Raw genomic sequence first — 16,038 nt, 5'->3', positions numbered from 1 at the left:
AGCTAAGTGATGCAGATGGGGTGACTATGCATCTTCTGTCTGAAAAATAATATGCCGCGACATTCAAGTTTGAAATCAAGCTTCAAAATAACTATAGAGGACCAACTCAAACGGTTTATTTTTCACTCAATGAACCCACTGTGCTCCTCCCACCGACAGAGTTAAAACAGACTTTCTTCAGGGGAATTATGTCCATTTTGTTTCAAGCCAGTTCCCTTGGTGACACTCCTTTTCATCTCTTTCTCCGCGAGCAGAGGGAGGGAAGAGGATGCAGGGAGGAGGAGAAAAGACACACAAGCCACCGCCATCATTCCTCTCGAGACCGACGAAGGCCAAGATAGCCTCTGAGCAGAAAGAGGGAAAGACGGAGAGACCGAAGGAAAGGAGGAGATGGATGGAGGAGGGGAGAGGCAAAAAGGGCGGGAAATGGTCAGCCAAAAAGTGAGAACGAAGTAGGTGGAGGAGAAAGGGAGGACAGTCGACCCACAGGCGATTGATGGAGAAAAGAGCATGTGAGAGCACACTGGGAGGCCGGCTTCACTGCCAAACACACAGACATCACACTCATGAGGCCAGAGGAGGAGGAGGAGGAGGAGGAGGAGGAGGAGAGAGAGCCTCTGTACACGGGTGGAGAAGAGTTCAGTGAGAGCACATTAGGATTGCTGCTGGAGGCCAACCTGATACGCACACATGCACACAGATAAGAATTAAAACAAGCATTGCATTCAAGTTCCAATTCGACATGCTCTGCATTCATTTTAAATTCCCCAACATGTCTTTAACTTGTTTTGATCGCTCAAACTCATCCACCAACTGGTTTCTACACAACGGTGGGCTTTTTTTTTTTTTTTTTTTTTAAGGAAGCACTTCACTTATGCCTGTAGGACATCCTGCAGGTAAAACATCTCGCTATGTATGCGATAGAAAGCAGGAGTGGGGGGTGTGACCATCATGGGGGGGGGGGGGGGTTCAAAGTGATGTCAACCAGCAAGATGCAAGGAGTATTTGGAATTTAATTGGATGTGAAAGAAAAATGAGCTTTTCTCCAAAAAGTGGCCTGTTGACACATTACGCAGAGCAGCAGGGATAGGACATGTTCAAAGAGATTAAAATCACTTAGGATGATTAAATAAACGCACGTCAAAGCTTCAGATTTGCATATTAGTCATCCAAGTAATTGGGTGTCCATTTGTGTTCATTATGCAAGTGTTTAAATGGCACGTTAATGAGATTGCAGTTTGTGAGCCTTTAAAAAGTATATATATATATATATATATATATACACACACTCAGCTACAATTTCACACACCCGCCTCCAACGAAATGGGGCTCCAGAGCCGTTAGGGTTGTCAAACTCAGGTCCTGGAGGGCCGCAGCCTTGCATGTTTTCCATGTCTCCCTGCTTCAACATGGCTGATTGTAATGAGCAGCTCATTATCAGGCTTTCTGCTGAACTTGGCGATGGTTTGCCCCTTGACGAATAATAGTTTATAAATGGTGTTTTAGGACATTAAGTGACACAGCAACCGTTCTATCAACATGTCGCAGGGAACATTGGTAAACTCATTTTCTATTTCGCTGCTTCGTTTTGAATGCTGCTAATGGAATGCAAGTAGCAATTGAGGTCAAGGCCACATCATGTGATGAGTTTATAGATATCACACTTTTTTTTTTTTTTTTAATGTATGGCTTTTTGTGTTTCAACTGTAGCTTACAGCTTTCCCTGTGAAGAGTGTCAGTGCCTCACACATGGGTCACATGCCAGCTGAGTATTTTTTTTTTCTTTCTATAAAGTGGCAATTATCTGCATGATATCAGTGGAATGAAGAGTATAAACGTGCAGCCATATTGGCAGGAAGCAATTAAACCAATTAGCGTCATCTAGACATTATCAGCAGTCCCAAGAATTGCTGATCACACTTGTGACAAGACAGTCGACAGCCGCAGCTGGATGAAAATCCTTGAAGCTAAAAATCAATGGCAGCATGCCATCATGTCAGATTGATGAGAAATATTTTGGGACAGTTCAGTATACTTGTGGGTTTTTTTTTTTTTTTTTTTTTTTATCATAAACCAAAGTAGCAGAGCTTGGTAAAGGTAATGGCTACAACTCGAAGAGCTAAAGCAGATATGTCACACTGAACTCTTCACAAAATAAGTTGTAATAGTGCGACTTCTTTTACCGGTGTGTTCACCAAGCATGTGTACTAAACGGTGTCCAAGTGACTGTTGGGTTGCACCCTGGTACATCACATTAGTGTTGTAAGAGCACACAAGGGAAGACTAAAGCAGTACGTGGCCAGTCAGACGCAGGAAAGTGAAGCATGGAAGCGCATGCCAATGTGCCACGGAAGAGGCCCTCGGGATTCACTGCCATTCGCGTGTGTCACAGCATTAACAGTTTTGACAGTTGGGGCTCAGGTGTGGCAGCAGCGGCAGCAGAGACCAGTGCAGCAGGTCTCTGCATTCGTCCTCACCAGGCCTGTAGAGACTAGTTCAACTCCGCAGAAAAGGTGATGTAGTTGCAGCTGCGTGACTGAACCAGTATCGTAACTTTTTTATGCAACTATGTTACTCCTAATTGACAATGAGCACTATATTGACGTTTTACTGCACCGACTATAAAGTGACTATATGTTTTTATGTCTTTAGCAACAGACAAACGCAACCTGAAGAGCTCCAGAAATATATATCTGTATAATCCGTTTCATTTTTTTGCCAAGCTAAACAAGCAGCCGTTTATATCTTTGAAAAATATCATGTCTGTTAACATCGAAAGCTTTTCAAGAGCCAATGTTCACTTAGAATTCAAAATTTCTAATTACGTAAAAAAAAAAAAAATGCACATTAACTGAGACGACAGACAAAACGGATGCCCTGATAAGTGGATGAGAGGAAAGCTGGCTGAATACAGAGGGGTTGAAGCTCATTTTGGTGAGTGTGAATCAGGTTATATAAAGTATTTGGGAAAAATTATTGGATAACCACTGTTTGATGAAGTGCACAGCGGAAAATAATTCCAGTCAAAACTCATTACCGGGCCAAATATTCAAAGGGCCTGTGCTTACTTAATTGCATTCTGAAGGTCCACTCTCATTAAAGCTTCTAAAAACAATTGGTAATATGTAAACAGCATTAAGAGGAGACCTCACTGCTATTTTTGATGGTTACATCATGTACACAATCACTAAAAGCCCCATTAGTCAATATAGAAAGGAAAAAAAAAACAGCTTCCTTAATGAAACAATCATATTGCTGCAGGGCTGGAAGGGAGAGTGTCTATAAATCATGGAGCAGAAAAACTATGCGCTCAGCCCGTTACCAGCTGTTTCTACGAGAGCCCGGCCTCCAGGTAACACCGCTTCAGTCGACTTCAAACGGGCTCACAACGGCGAGCTTTTGGTGTGTTTGGGCCTCATATCATTGATTTATTGAGACCGTGAACCAGTGGGGAGGAACATGAGAAAACTGTAAGGCTCCACTTTGTTTTATTTGAAAACGCGAGCAGTTTAAAAAAAAAAAAAAAATAGCAGCTGCATCTCCACAGGAAAATATTTACAGACACGCTCACACTTTGTCAGGTCGCCGCGAAATCCCAACATTGATCACTACTGTCTCTCTGAGTTGTCTGCACCTCCTGTGAGAAGTCTTCTGCTGCAGGAAAGATGTGGGAAAATTCCTTTTAATAAAAGACAACTATGGTAAGACTGTCTGATAACTTAACTGTATCCTCACAAGAAAGAGGGAAACATTAAGGCGAAGCAATGACTTGCATTGTAGAAAGTGATTCGCAGGGTAAATTCAGATTTTACATTTATTTATAGTGACAAGCTGTTCCCAAATTGTGATCGGTACAAGTCTAATTACAGGAGGCATTGCCAAAGAGTATAGCAATGAAATAAAGGAAATGATTTTAGTACATTTCAGATTCTTTTCAGCAGGAAGGCATTGCAAGAATTAACCTTGAAGTTGAAATTACTCTTCAACAATTTGAAGGATTTTTTGTTTTTTGTTTAATAAAGTGTGTAGTTGTACCCAGAGATGTTGTCTGGTAAGATTATTATTTAAGGAGAATGCCAGCGCTTTAATGGCCCCGGCCCAGATGAGATAACATTAGTCTGTACGTGACTCCCTGCACTAAATTGAGTTCAACAGCTCTGCTCTAACAAATACTTTTCGAATATATTTTGGTCAATGTGGTATTTCTCAGATCACCTCAGCTCAACGTGGGTTAGAGAAAAGTACTAAGAAAAGTGACAGCCGAAATATCTTCGCTGAAATGAATATTTTAATTTGCGAGAGGCTGCTGTTGAAAACCGTTAAGAGATGATTCTCATCCTCTGGTTCATTAGGGTCAATGTCAATCAAAAGACATCAGAACAACAACAAACAAAAGGCAATCAATATGAATCAGTTGCATTGTTTAACAGTCCTAATCAAACAAAGCAGTTGATATAATTAGCTGATTTAGCAAGGACATGCAGACTTTTCAGTTTATCAATGATTTAAATGTGGCAAATGTTAGCAACCCATTTTAACAGACGGACAAAAGACTTCTTCATTCCTTTTTGTTAACACAAACTATCCACAACACATTTTCAGAAGAAAGCAATTTGTTTTATTTGCATGTCTGCAAATAGAAAGAAACTTCATATACAAACGAGAGCTTAAGGTATTAAGTCACACACACACACACACACACACACACACACACACACACACACACACACACACACACACACACACACACACACACACACACACACACACACACACACACACACACACACACACACACACACACACACACACACACACACACACACACACACACACACACACACACACACACACACTCCATTTGTCATTCTGGGACTTGCTGAATTTTTTTCAGCAAGATGTACTCATTCCGATGATATAAACAAGGTAAAGAGGCTGATGATCATAAATATTCAGCGTCCTTGGCGCTTTGAACTGATTCGATTTAAAGTGATTCCTCTGCAGCCAGCTATCTATCTCTCCATCCATCTATACTTGGCTTTTGTCCCTGAGCTGGTGAAACTCCCAGTAGGCCAAATGTTATCAGTGCAACTTGATCTCCAGGCCATTGTAATGAGAGGGATTGTTTGTAGGGAGGCTTTAATAACTCCCATAATCTATTTATAACCTACAAGTCACATTTGAGCATATGACGCACGCACACACACACACAAAAAAAACTAAGTGCACAGACACACCCTCCCCATCCACTGCAAAACCTTGATAAAGACCACTTGTACTGAAATAAAAGAACTGCTTGATTTTGACAAGAGTCAAGCAGGCAAAGTGCACAAAACACCCACACGCTGCATTTCTGTACCCGTACAGCCGACAGTGATGAAGACGTACAACTACACGACTCCACGGGAAGCAACTCCGTGTGAAATTATTCACTATGTGACCGTGTTTATCCTACAAGTGTTTAGTCTAGTTGGCTCTGGGCAGATGAACAGCAACAACATCACATGAGAGGAAAAGTCTCCCTTTTAATTATTCCCAGAGGAAACCACCCGAACGGGTAAACGGGGAGAAGAGCGAGGGGCCGGTCGGAGGAGAGCAGCAGCTGGTGTGTAGCATGGGCAGGAAGGGGGGGGGGGGGGGGAGCGACAGAGAGAGAGAGAGTGGGAGACACTATAGGAAAAAGGAGGGGAGGGAACGATAACAGGAGTTTAACATGGTGGATCGCTTTACTCTCGGCACTGTTGGTCCAGTAAAAGTTGTCAAAGGGAGTCTGGCTACAACAACCAAGGGCGGAAAGTGTTTCCTTGGAAATGTAAAGATGACTCAAACGCCACACTGGAATTATTTATTCCCTTATTGGACCGAATACAAGACACGGAAATAAGTCTGAAGAAGTGGGCCCTCTGTTACACTGAGCTCTGCACAACTGCCTCAAAAACAGGTTAGATGCAATATGCAGACACGTAACCGAGTTAGTCAAACTATTGATGTGCGCAATAAACGGTGATCACACCGAAGGGATAATTAAGCCAGATACGGATGCTGGCCGCTGCCCTGAAGATGCCCTTCAAAGACTTTAGCATGCTGCATTTTCAACAGCTTTGGATGGCAGCCAGGACGAAGACACAGTATAGGAGGAGCAGGCGGAACCAAAGTACAAGAACGATGATACCTGGAGTGAAACCACCGAGGCAGCTTTAGGAGGAACAGATTGAGGACTCTGGGTAGAGAAGACAACATGGCCAACTTGAGTTTTAATGGCCACAAAATGTTTGGCCTCAGTGCCAGAATCAAATTCTGACCGATCACGTGTCCGACAAGGATACATTTCAATCGATACTATAATAAACAAGTATTTCAGGTTCAAAATTGGTTAAAAATGACCAGAATCATAACCAATCACTTCTGAAAATTGGCCTGGAAGCCCACATTGAATGGGGACAGGGGTCGCCTGTGGCCCACTTAGGGTACTACCATGTCACATCGCCGCACATCATTCAGGAAAGCAACTGGCTCGGACCCTTGGTTTTATTGCCGCAGAGTTTGATGATAACAGTCTTTGAACCATTAGTACAAACTTTTCTCAACAGTCGCTCGTGCTGACGACCAATTGTCACGTTAGAAGGCTGCGTCCGCTGCATGCCTCTCCCTCGGTGCGCAGGCTTCTCTCCGAGTGAAGGAGCAGCCGTCTGACCGATTTACATTGATCTGCTGGAGGCAGCAAGGGTTCCACCTTCGACACCATCACATAACGTTAGCATCAAGATATCGGAGCTCCTCCCAGAATGAAAAGAGAAAAGTCGAAAAGAGAAGTTCAAGCCTTTCAAGATATTGTAGTAAGCCGGGGAAAAAAAATGGAAGAAAAAACCACCAACAACAACTGTAACGGGCACGGGCACGCTGCATTTACATTAGATAGGTTTCACATTGAGATGCAACATTTCACGAACGATCGCCACACACCAAAATAGCAGACACGCTAAAAATGTAGCTTGCTTCAACCCTGCTTTTTTTGGGGGGGGGAGGGAACACAACTCGGCATGTATGCATGCAGAGAACAGTCAGTTGACAAACCCTCCAGCTCCTTTCAATAGCCTTTATTTGCCATATAGTATCTGGTGTATGCAAGAAAAGCGTCTCTGCACTTGGTCCAGATGATGACGTAGCAAATGTACGAGTCAGCAGAACAAACATCCTGGAAACTGTCATTATTATTGTTCGCACATGTGCAGAAAAAACTATTGACTGTGACCTTAGAGTGCATGTGTAGTGCCGTATGTTGCATAACCGCAGCAGTGTTCCTGTGCACATGGACACAGAACCCAGTGCATTTGGAAAATGTTGTACTATGGAATATCTGCAAACTCAGCACAAAAAGGACACTTAACCAGACTCAAACTGGAAGTATTTTTTACTGTGAAGTAGGAGTGCTAACCACTCTACCACTATATGACGAGTGTTTTTCCGCCAAATTAAAAAAAAATAAAGGGCAAAATAAACACCATCTTCATGATAATAATAAACCAACAGCTGACTGGTGCCATAGTGGTTTTCGCAAATTATCTTTATTCAGACGATAATTAAGTGAATGTTTGATTTCAAGAGAGGGAGAGCACTCGACCTACCTAATGAGGCTTACACAGATCAGCACTGCAGCTTTCTATTGGACACAATGAACCGTGCTAAGTATATTCCATTAAGTTGGCCGATATTGGCTCGTTTGTAGACTGTTTACCAGCAGACCCCCGGCTGTGAGGGAAATCACCATGACTGAATCGCCATTGTGTGTTCTGCAGAATGAGAACATGGAACCCCCCCCCAAACACACTAGCAGGGAAAGGAGGTAGTCGAAATGTGAGCACGAAAGATGAAAAATAAGAACCAGCGTTCCATCAGTCTGAACAATGAATACTTTGAATACGATCCACATACTTTCAGCTGAATCCTTCTCGTCCCAATTTCTCATCTTAGGCTTAAAAATGCATCCACTTACATTCTGAAATGCCTTGTCCTATTAAGGGGAAGAGTGCATTTCCTCAAACCAGGAGATTAAAACATATTACTTTCAGTGGATTTATTTCCTCTAAAAATGTCTCTAAACTTCTGACATGAACTCCGTGTTGAGTTTCACATTTTGAATCAAGTCCAACAGTTTTGTTTATTTGCTGGTCGACGTCATGAGTCCATTTACCCCTGCAGAATTAGTCTCAACAGTTAAGAGCATACAGTATATTTTATAAAAAGGAATACGCCCTCACTCCTTTTACACGCTCTCCATTTCCAAAACATGCATTTTGTTTGGCCGTCGGTCCTCTGACGGACAGTTAAACAGAGAACGAGAACCGAAGTGAGTGGCTGTTTAAACGGCACATCAGTTCACTGCTGAATGATGAAGCTGGGATCAATGCGCCAATCTATGTGGCTCGGGGGGGTGGGGGGGGGGGCGGCGTGCACAGTGCTATGAGAGACGGGTCAATGGTCAAGGTATGTCAGAGTGTAAGGTTGTTGGTGTTGACATGTCACGCCATTGACCCAAGAGCAATCCATGAGAAATGCCTGCCAGTAGATTAGAGAACCGACCGTACCACAAGTGTACTTGGTGTCGACATGAAGACAACACTTCAGCCTGTCATTTATTATAGTATTATGGGATGAAAAACAGACACGAGCAGTTGAATGTGTTACAGACTCTCTGACCTGACCTACTTGCTTCCGTCCATCAGTCACGTCACTGTTGCTTTTTCCAACCCTCCATGTGCTCACACAAACAAAAACTGGGTTTTAATGACCAGGGGTGATCGCTGGTGTCATGACTGTGTGTGAGCTCAGCGTTGTTGGCCCGTGTGTGTGTGTGTGTGTGTGTGTGTGTGTGTGTGTGTGTGTGTGTCAAGGGAGAAGGAGGAGTCCATCCGAAGCTGGAATGCAGGGGTACATGGCTATGAGGTCATGTGAATTACGGAAAGTTTGCACAGAGGGAAGGCGAGATGTGAAAGGCAGATAAAGACGCGGGGAGACGATCGCGACAGCTGGCGAGGCTCAAACCAACCAGAAAGCCCAACCAGTTTAAACACGCGGAGGGAGTCAACGCAACATTGACAAAAAGAAGCCCATGACACTGTTAGAGGAGGGCGGGCAAGCATTGTGGGTAGAATGGGACGGTTGGGAAAGGTGTGGTTCGCTCACGTGTTGCAGTCAGGATGAGGAAAATGAACTCGGAGTGAACTGAATGCGATCCGGACTGCTGGTGTCAGACAATACCACCTATTGTGCTGCATTGGCTGTAGAGCTTCATCATCAGCATAACGCCCCTCAGCCCTCCCCCCCCCCCTCCATTAATGCTCAAGCAGAGCCTTCCTCCAAATGCGAAGCCGTTTCTCGCCGAGCAGCATTGACCAGACATGATCAAAATGTAGGAATAATGTAATCGCTCGAATTCCACATGAATTTTTGGCTCACTTGAATTGATGCGTCGATGCAAAATTGAGAATGTTAAAACAAGCTTCAAACCATAAGCGGCAAAAGTACTGACATTGATAAACAGCAGTACTGATAAAAAAAAAAATTTAAGATTCAAGAGTGTTGCCTCAACTCCTTCACTTCAGTGAAAGTATAAAAGTACAGATTCCCGAAATCTAGAAGGTACAGTAATCTGTTCAGCTGCAGGCTCTTCACAGGGATCGCCACAACAAGTCATTGGAACCTGCACCGCAGACTTGGCTAGTTTTTACACCAGATGGTCTTCAAAAGTAAACATTTGTTTATTTGTTTTTTTAAATTGCACAATGCCTTCATACTCGTCTTGAAGCGTTTTGACGGTGGCGCATAGACTGTGTCACTTTCATGAAATCGAAATGTTTTGAAACGGAACACAGAAAGCGGTGAAAGATGACCTCTATCCGCAGTAGTGACTTCTTGTAAGAGATGGCAAAGCTGACAACTTCCTCCTTTTGAGAGGATGAAACAGTCAAATGTCTCTTTCAGCTCCAAACAATTCGGTGATTGTTCAAAGCGGCGGCTCGCTCACTCTGAACCAAAGCTGCAGAAAGTCATTTGACGACAAGACACGTGAACTACATGAACTACATTAGTTCCAAAAAGCAAAGTGAACAAACATGACAGATCTGTTCAAGTTCGCCGTGATATTAGTTTAACAGCCGATGACAAAATCTACTTTTTTGACCACGCTTTATAGAGAGGGTGACAAATAAGTTTTGATTTGCAATGAAAATGAACTAAGATTTGAGGGTATTTATTTAGTCCCAGTGATAGAAAAAGTGAACACAGCCTATTTGAAGACATTTTGCTCAAGTTTCAGGCCTCAGAGTAAAGTTATATTTTTGGGGGATTTTGTGTTTTCACACCGATTCATCCAACCTTGTTTGGGATTAATACAATTTTAACAATTCGAAAAGAAAATCTTCCCAACTGATGAACACGTAAAACTACAGTAACAAAGGTTCGCTTTCTTCTCCGACTTCAGCATGTTGTTGTTATTAAAAGCCTCAGTGTTTTGAGACATATATATATATATATATGGCACTCATTGAAAGGTTTATAAATGGACAAGTTCTAGGCTTTTTTTTTTTTTGTTTAACTTTGTGACTTTTTAAAGTCAATCTCAAAAATGCACACAAATATTCATATGTAATAAAAACGCGTCAAAGTGTAAAAAGTGTAATCTCTAAATATGATTAATCTCTCACTGGATGCGTTGGCTTTCACAGGTCGTCTCATCCTAATCATGACATCGTACTTGTATCCTGTAAAGAATGTGCTGATTCCCCCCCCCCCCCCAAACATATGACACTAATTTTAGCATTACCATTCTTTGATGAATTCTTCTCATCATACCTAAATCTACAAAACAGAAGTAGTAAGGGGATCAGGACGTCATCGGGGGTCAAAGCGTTGAGAGCGAACAGTCAATCGAAGGTTCTCGTCACGCGTTACAAACCTACGTTTGGGAAATATTTGTGCTTGACACAGCATCACATGATGCGGAGGACACGGTCCTGTTGGACCGCATTGTTTTCAGAAAACAGACGGTTGGCTGAGTGAATGAGGATATCGGCTTTGCGAACGTCTGGCTGCTCAGCAGCTCCTTGATGCCTTATTGCGGATTCTGTCTGCTTACATGGCCACGGGGCAGCGCTGAGAAAATCCCACTTTGTGTGCATAACTGTCTCCTTACGTCATGGCAGGGCTTATGGGAAGTACTCCCCTGCATTCCCTAGAGGGCTGGACTCTGTATGTGTGTGTCACTTGTTAGATCTATGCGACTGCGAACATGAGCATATCTTTTTATGTATATTATATGTGACAAATAGTGTTTGCCTCTGGTTTGGGTTCTTTGTCGGAACACGTTGCCTTCTGTTTTAAACGTGGCCAAAAAAAAGCACGACACATCACAGATCCCGCCACATGCTGTACAGACCCCCCCCACCCCCACCCCCCCAAATCCATTCTTGTCACCCCTTTAACCTTCAGGAGGAAGTGTGACGCAGCGGCATTCAAGCTCCTGTTGGGGTCGTCTGTTTAATACCGTCTTCTTGAAGTTCCGTCATTAAGTATCGGTTGAGTTAAAACAAGGCTAACTTCCTCCAACTCTATATTCTAATCTTGAAATCTGCTTCCAGACCACAACGCCAACCGACCACAGCGATGACTCAAAGTTGCAAGACGTTCCGCTCTTTATCTGCTTTTTTTTTATTTTTTATTACTGAGATAAAGTGATATATTTTGCTTATCCATCAGAAGCATATCGCACCCCTTGTAATTTGACACCCGCCTCGTGCTTCTCCCAGCTGCATCTGTTCCTTGAACATGCCGATGGGGCTGACACTAGCTCATGTAAAACACCCAGTGTTGATGTTACATGTCAGATGAATGCACCGAGACTCTTAATAAGTCTTCTTTAAAACAAACAACATCTTTCTTAGAACCTATAAGAGGACGCGGGTTCAACACGAGCCAAACGAGCATGTGACGCCCCAGTACAGCACGTATTCACTGGGCTGAAAAATCCTTCTCATTCACAGTGTGAGCCGTCTCAGACTTTATGGTACATTCCCCAAAACTGGTCCAAGAAGCAAATGGAGCTGCATTTATTTTGGCAGAAACCTTTTCCTACAACGTCTTGTTTCTCACAATACGATGACTTCTGGCTCCGACCAAGCCTCCCAACTCTTCAACATCAAGGCACTAAAGCTAGAATTAAACTTGGTTGAAGTGGTAAACCTAACAAGTGCATGCTTCTAAAATAGCAGTCAGACTCCACGCTGCTGTTGAAGCAGAGTAATTAAACTCAGACTGCGGCTCAAATTTGCTGCCGACACATGCCGGAGTTCATGACTTCCTCGCAGAAATTAAAAGGAGCAGTCAATGATGGGAGGCAGCTGACAGTCTGCAAATTACTCTCTTGATTGAGTATCATAGTTTGAAGCCATTTCCCATCACTGTCAAGTTTTGTCCGATCAACAACGAAGACTTGTGAAAATTATTTTTAATAAATAACATTTTTTCCCCCAGCACTGATTCAGTCACACCAAGCTACAAAACATGAAGAAGGCAAGCTGCGTCGCCAGGTAATGGCTCCTTTAAGCGGTACCAACATCACAAAAAACAGAAACTTGCCCTTCTAAGTGTAAATATCATCTCTTTATACTTTCATGAGTCAATGAAATGAACATTTGGCACTCAATTTACCAGACTGCCACTACAAATGAACATAATTGGCCAAGAAGAGTGGAGTTCTTTCCTAAAGGCCAGAAGACAAAGTTAATGGCAACCAATGTGAAGGAGATAGCTTAGGTGTTGGCATGGAGAGAAAAAAAAAAAAGACGATCTGGGGGAGGATTGAAGGCAGTGCTGGTCTGTGAAGCCTCACCAACCAACATCTTTGCGGCACCTTGAGTGTGAGCACTGACGGCCGCTTCCACTTGTGCCCTTTGAAAAATCCCACCATTTGGGATTCACTTTTAATTTCAACGCTGCCCCCACAACTTCGGGTGGCTACTGCAATGTTTGGCCAGTGTTTGTAAGCTTCCAGTAGACAGACAGGAATGCAGATGTAATGGAAACAGAATACGGCTGCCTGTATCTGGAAATGACACAGGAATGAAGAGGATCGTGTGTGTGTGTGTGTGTGTGGGGGGGGGGGGGGGGGGGGGGGGGGCTGAAAGAGCTAAGTAACAACTGTTGTGTTTCGTCAACATTTTTGCACCGATCAATATTACAGCCAGCCCTTTCAAAGACTCCTTGTCAGGAACCTAACCCAAGTTATCAAACGTTTGTCGCTGTTAACTGACTACTTCTCATCAGGGACACGACCCTGTGAACCTCTAGTCATCATTTCACCTACATAAAAAAAAAAAGTACCAATAGGAATTATAACTGAGAGAACCCGATAAACCGCATCACCTGCACACAGTGTTTAAGAACTGTGCACAGCTCCACACTTGCATGTCAGCTGATACACAATGCCAGCTCAGACTTAAATGTCAGTGTGCCGGCCTCAGAACAATGGCCTCGTAAGTCCTGTGGTGCAAAATTTCACTAAGCGTGCCTGTCGCCTAATTTTTTTCCCCTCTTCTACTTAAAAAGAGCTAAATAATAGTCTACTTGTTTTAGTTGAAACTTGTATTCAGTGTGAGGCGGCTCTTAAGGGCAGAGCAGCATGCTAACCACATTACCTTAACTACTGCAACATCAGGAAATTATGTTTTACAGTTTTTCCTTCATGCTAATGCTCTTAGACAGTCGCAAAATGAATTTTTTTCCCCCCACAGCTGGTCAACATCCGATCATAGCAGTCTGTCATCAGGATTTTCATTTACTACACATTACAATCATCATCGTGATATACATTTACTTTTACTAGACAGCTATTAACACAAAGATCTGCACTTCAACGTATTTCAAAGCAGGTCATTACATTCATTTTAATTTGCAGTTGAGAAGATTTTTCTGGCTTTGTTATATACAACACTGATTTCAGCCTAATTGAATGGGATTATAAACACAAAAGATAATCCACTTGGGTGTCCATTGTTGCAGGCCATGCATGCAAAATATGGGGAAGGGCTTAAATAATGAAAAATACCCAACTAGATTAGATAATACAGGGAGAATGGGAAAACGGGCATCTGTTGAATGTGGCATGGGAGGAAAAGAGGTAAGAATGCGGAATAGCTGGAAATTAGCAACACAATAACGGTGGAGAGCAAGACCATTAACACACTTCCCATTTCTGAAGATATTTGAATACTTTAATCATCCCCGGAAACAGAAAGACTTTTGCAATATTAACCTTAATACTATGTCGTACCTTTACACTCCCAACTGTGTCAGATCATGTCATCTTTTTCAGGCAATCCCATTAATGGGTATGTTTACTTTGAACACTCGTACACTTCTGCCACCTCTGGTTGTTTTACACCAAACACCTGTATTATGCCAGTGTGCACCTGCCTTTACTCTGTACACACAAGCATTAGGCAGCAAGTAGACTGAGACCCACATCACAGCCGAGCCATCACAACACTGAACAACAGAGGTGACAAGAGCTGCTGGAGCTCTGTGCAAAGCCTCCGCCTGGACACTCGTACATTATTAAGTAAAGCCCAACTATCCATTTCCAATCCAGCTGAGTGGTAGTTGGCGAAGTCAGCAGGGATCTACCAAAACCCTCATAATATTTCACTCCCCAGCACCCAGTGGATTCTCGTTAAGAATCAATAGCTTTTTTGTGACCAAAACAAACATTAGCTAAACCAAAGTTATCCAATGTCAGTGCTATTTGCCAAATATCAACATTAAACATCAAATCAGAGGCAATTTAAGCAGGAAGTTACTCAGTTGACATATGGATTAACACAATGTAAATGGCTTAAACCATATTCTTAAATGGAAGAAATGTCAACTCTATTGAACTGTGGTCTACATTATTTCTGGTCCCTATAATGAGGATTAGGGGGATCAGGGGTCACAAGACAACCAGGAGCAAAACAAAACAAAACAAAAATACTTATGGTGGGTGACCTGTGGTGTGAAATGTGGACCACTGGGATGCAAATAAGCAAATTACTGACGACACAAGTCAACTTTAATGACTCAGAAGCAAGAGGTTATTTGGGATTGCAGTCATTAAACAATGGGTCAGATTACAGTGTGCATGCAGGTTACAGGTCACCAACTCTGTATGAACTTACTTGAACAGAGTCGTTGGCCATGATGGTCCCGGTTGCCGTTTCAGTGCGTGATGGTCACACACACCGTGCGGCGCACATGCGGGGTTTGTTCTTCCGGTCAACGAGACGTCTTTTTTTATTTTTTATTTTATTGTGATGGCACGAGGTAATTAAGAGCGATGATCTATTTCTGTAAGTCCACCGAATTCTTGTCTCAACTTTATGCAAACGGTCAACTGACACAAAGGCAAACAGTCAAAGAGGTAATCCGCATTGTTGGCCGCGCCTGAAACCGACGATCTCCCCTGTGTGTGTCGGTGTCTAAAGCTAAAAATAAAAAATAAAATAAAAATACAAGATGCGATCAGGATTTATATCCAATTTTTTTTTTTTTAAAGCCCGCAACTTGTTAGAACAAAGCGATTGAATTAAACTAGTGAGCTCCGGAGTCATTGTTCATCCTCTTCTTCTCCATTGCCATTCAACAGCTCGCCAGAAAAAAGAAGAAAAAAAAAAAAAGCCCATTGAAACAACGCACCGGCGGCTTCGCTCCTCCGTCACGTCCCGCTGAAAGCAGAAGCCAGTGTGACGCCGCTCACATCCAGGGGAGAACCAGAGAAATCCCTCTCCTCTTCTCCCGGTAACATCCGTGAGACTCGGAACACGCCTCAGCCTCTCGTCAGTATCACATGCCCCACCAAGGGGGGGAAATTAAAAAAAAATACACAGCCGCCTGTCAGTCAGCCGGTCCTAAAAGCCGCTCACAGTCTTCAACCAGGGACAAAGGACGGATCGCCTGTCCGTTCGAGCGCCTCCGAGCTCCACGCGCATCCGAAAAGACGCCTTTCTT

The 16,038-nt window shown here is 43.1% G+C and overlaps 1 protein-coding gene across 2 annotated transcripts in view; it reads right to left on the bottom strand.

The window, feature by feature from the left end:
• The window catches only part of pkn1a (protein kinase N1a), a 48,280-nt gene extending 32,242 nt beyond the window's left edge, over positions 1-16,038 (bottom strand). For both annotated transcript variants that reach the window (XM_080520599.1, XM_080520600.1), the window contains exon 1: positions 15,210-16,038. In XM_080520599.1, coding sequence (XP_080376725.1) covers positions 15,210-15,230 — 21 coding nt within the window. In that variant the 5' untranslated portion in view covers positions 15,231-16,038. The remainder of the gene's footprint in view (positions 1-15,209) is intronic.

The sequence above is a fragment of the Blennius ocellaris genome (genome assembly GCF_963422515.1).
Source record: "Blennius ocellaris genome assembly, chromosome: 3".
NCBI classification, from domain to species: Eukaryota; Metazoa; Chordata; class Actinopteri; order Blenniiformes; family Blenniidae; genus Blennius; species Blennius ocellaris.
This window is presented reverse-complemented; position numbering and strand designations above follow the sequence as displayed.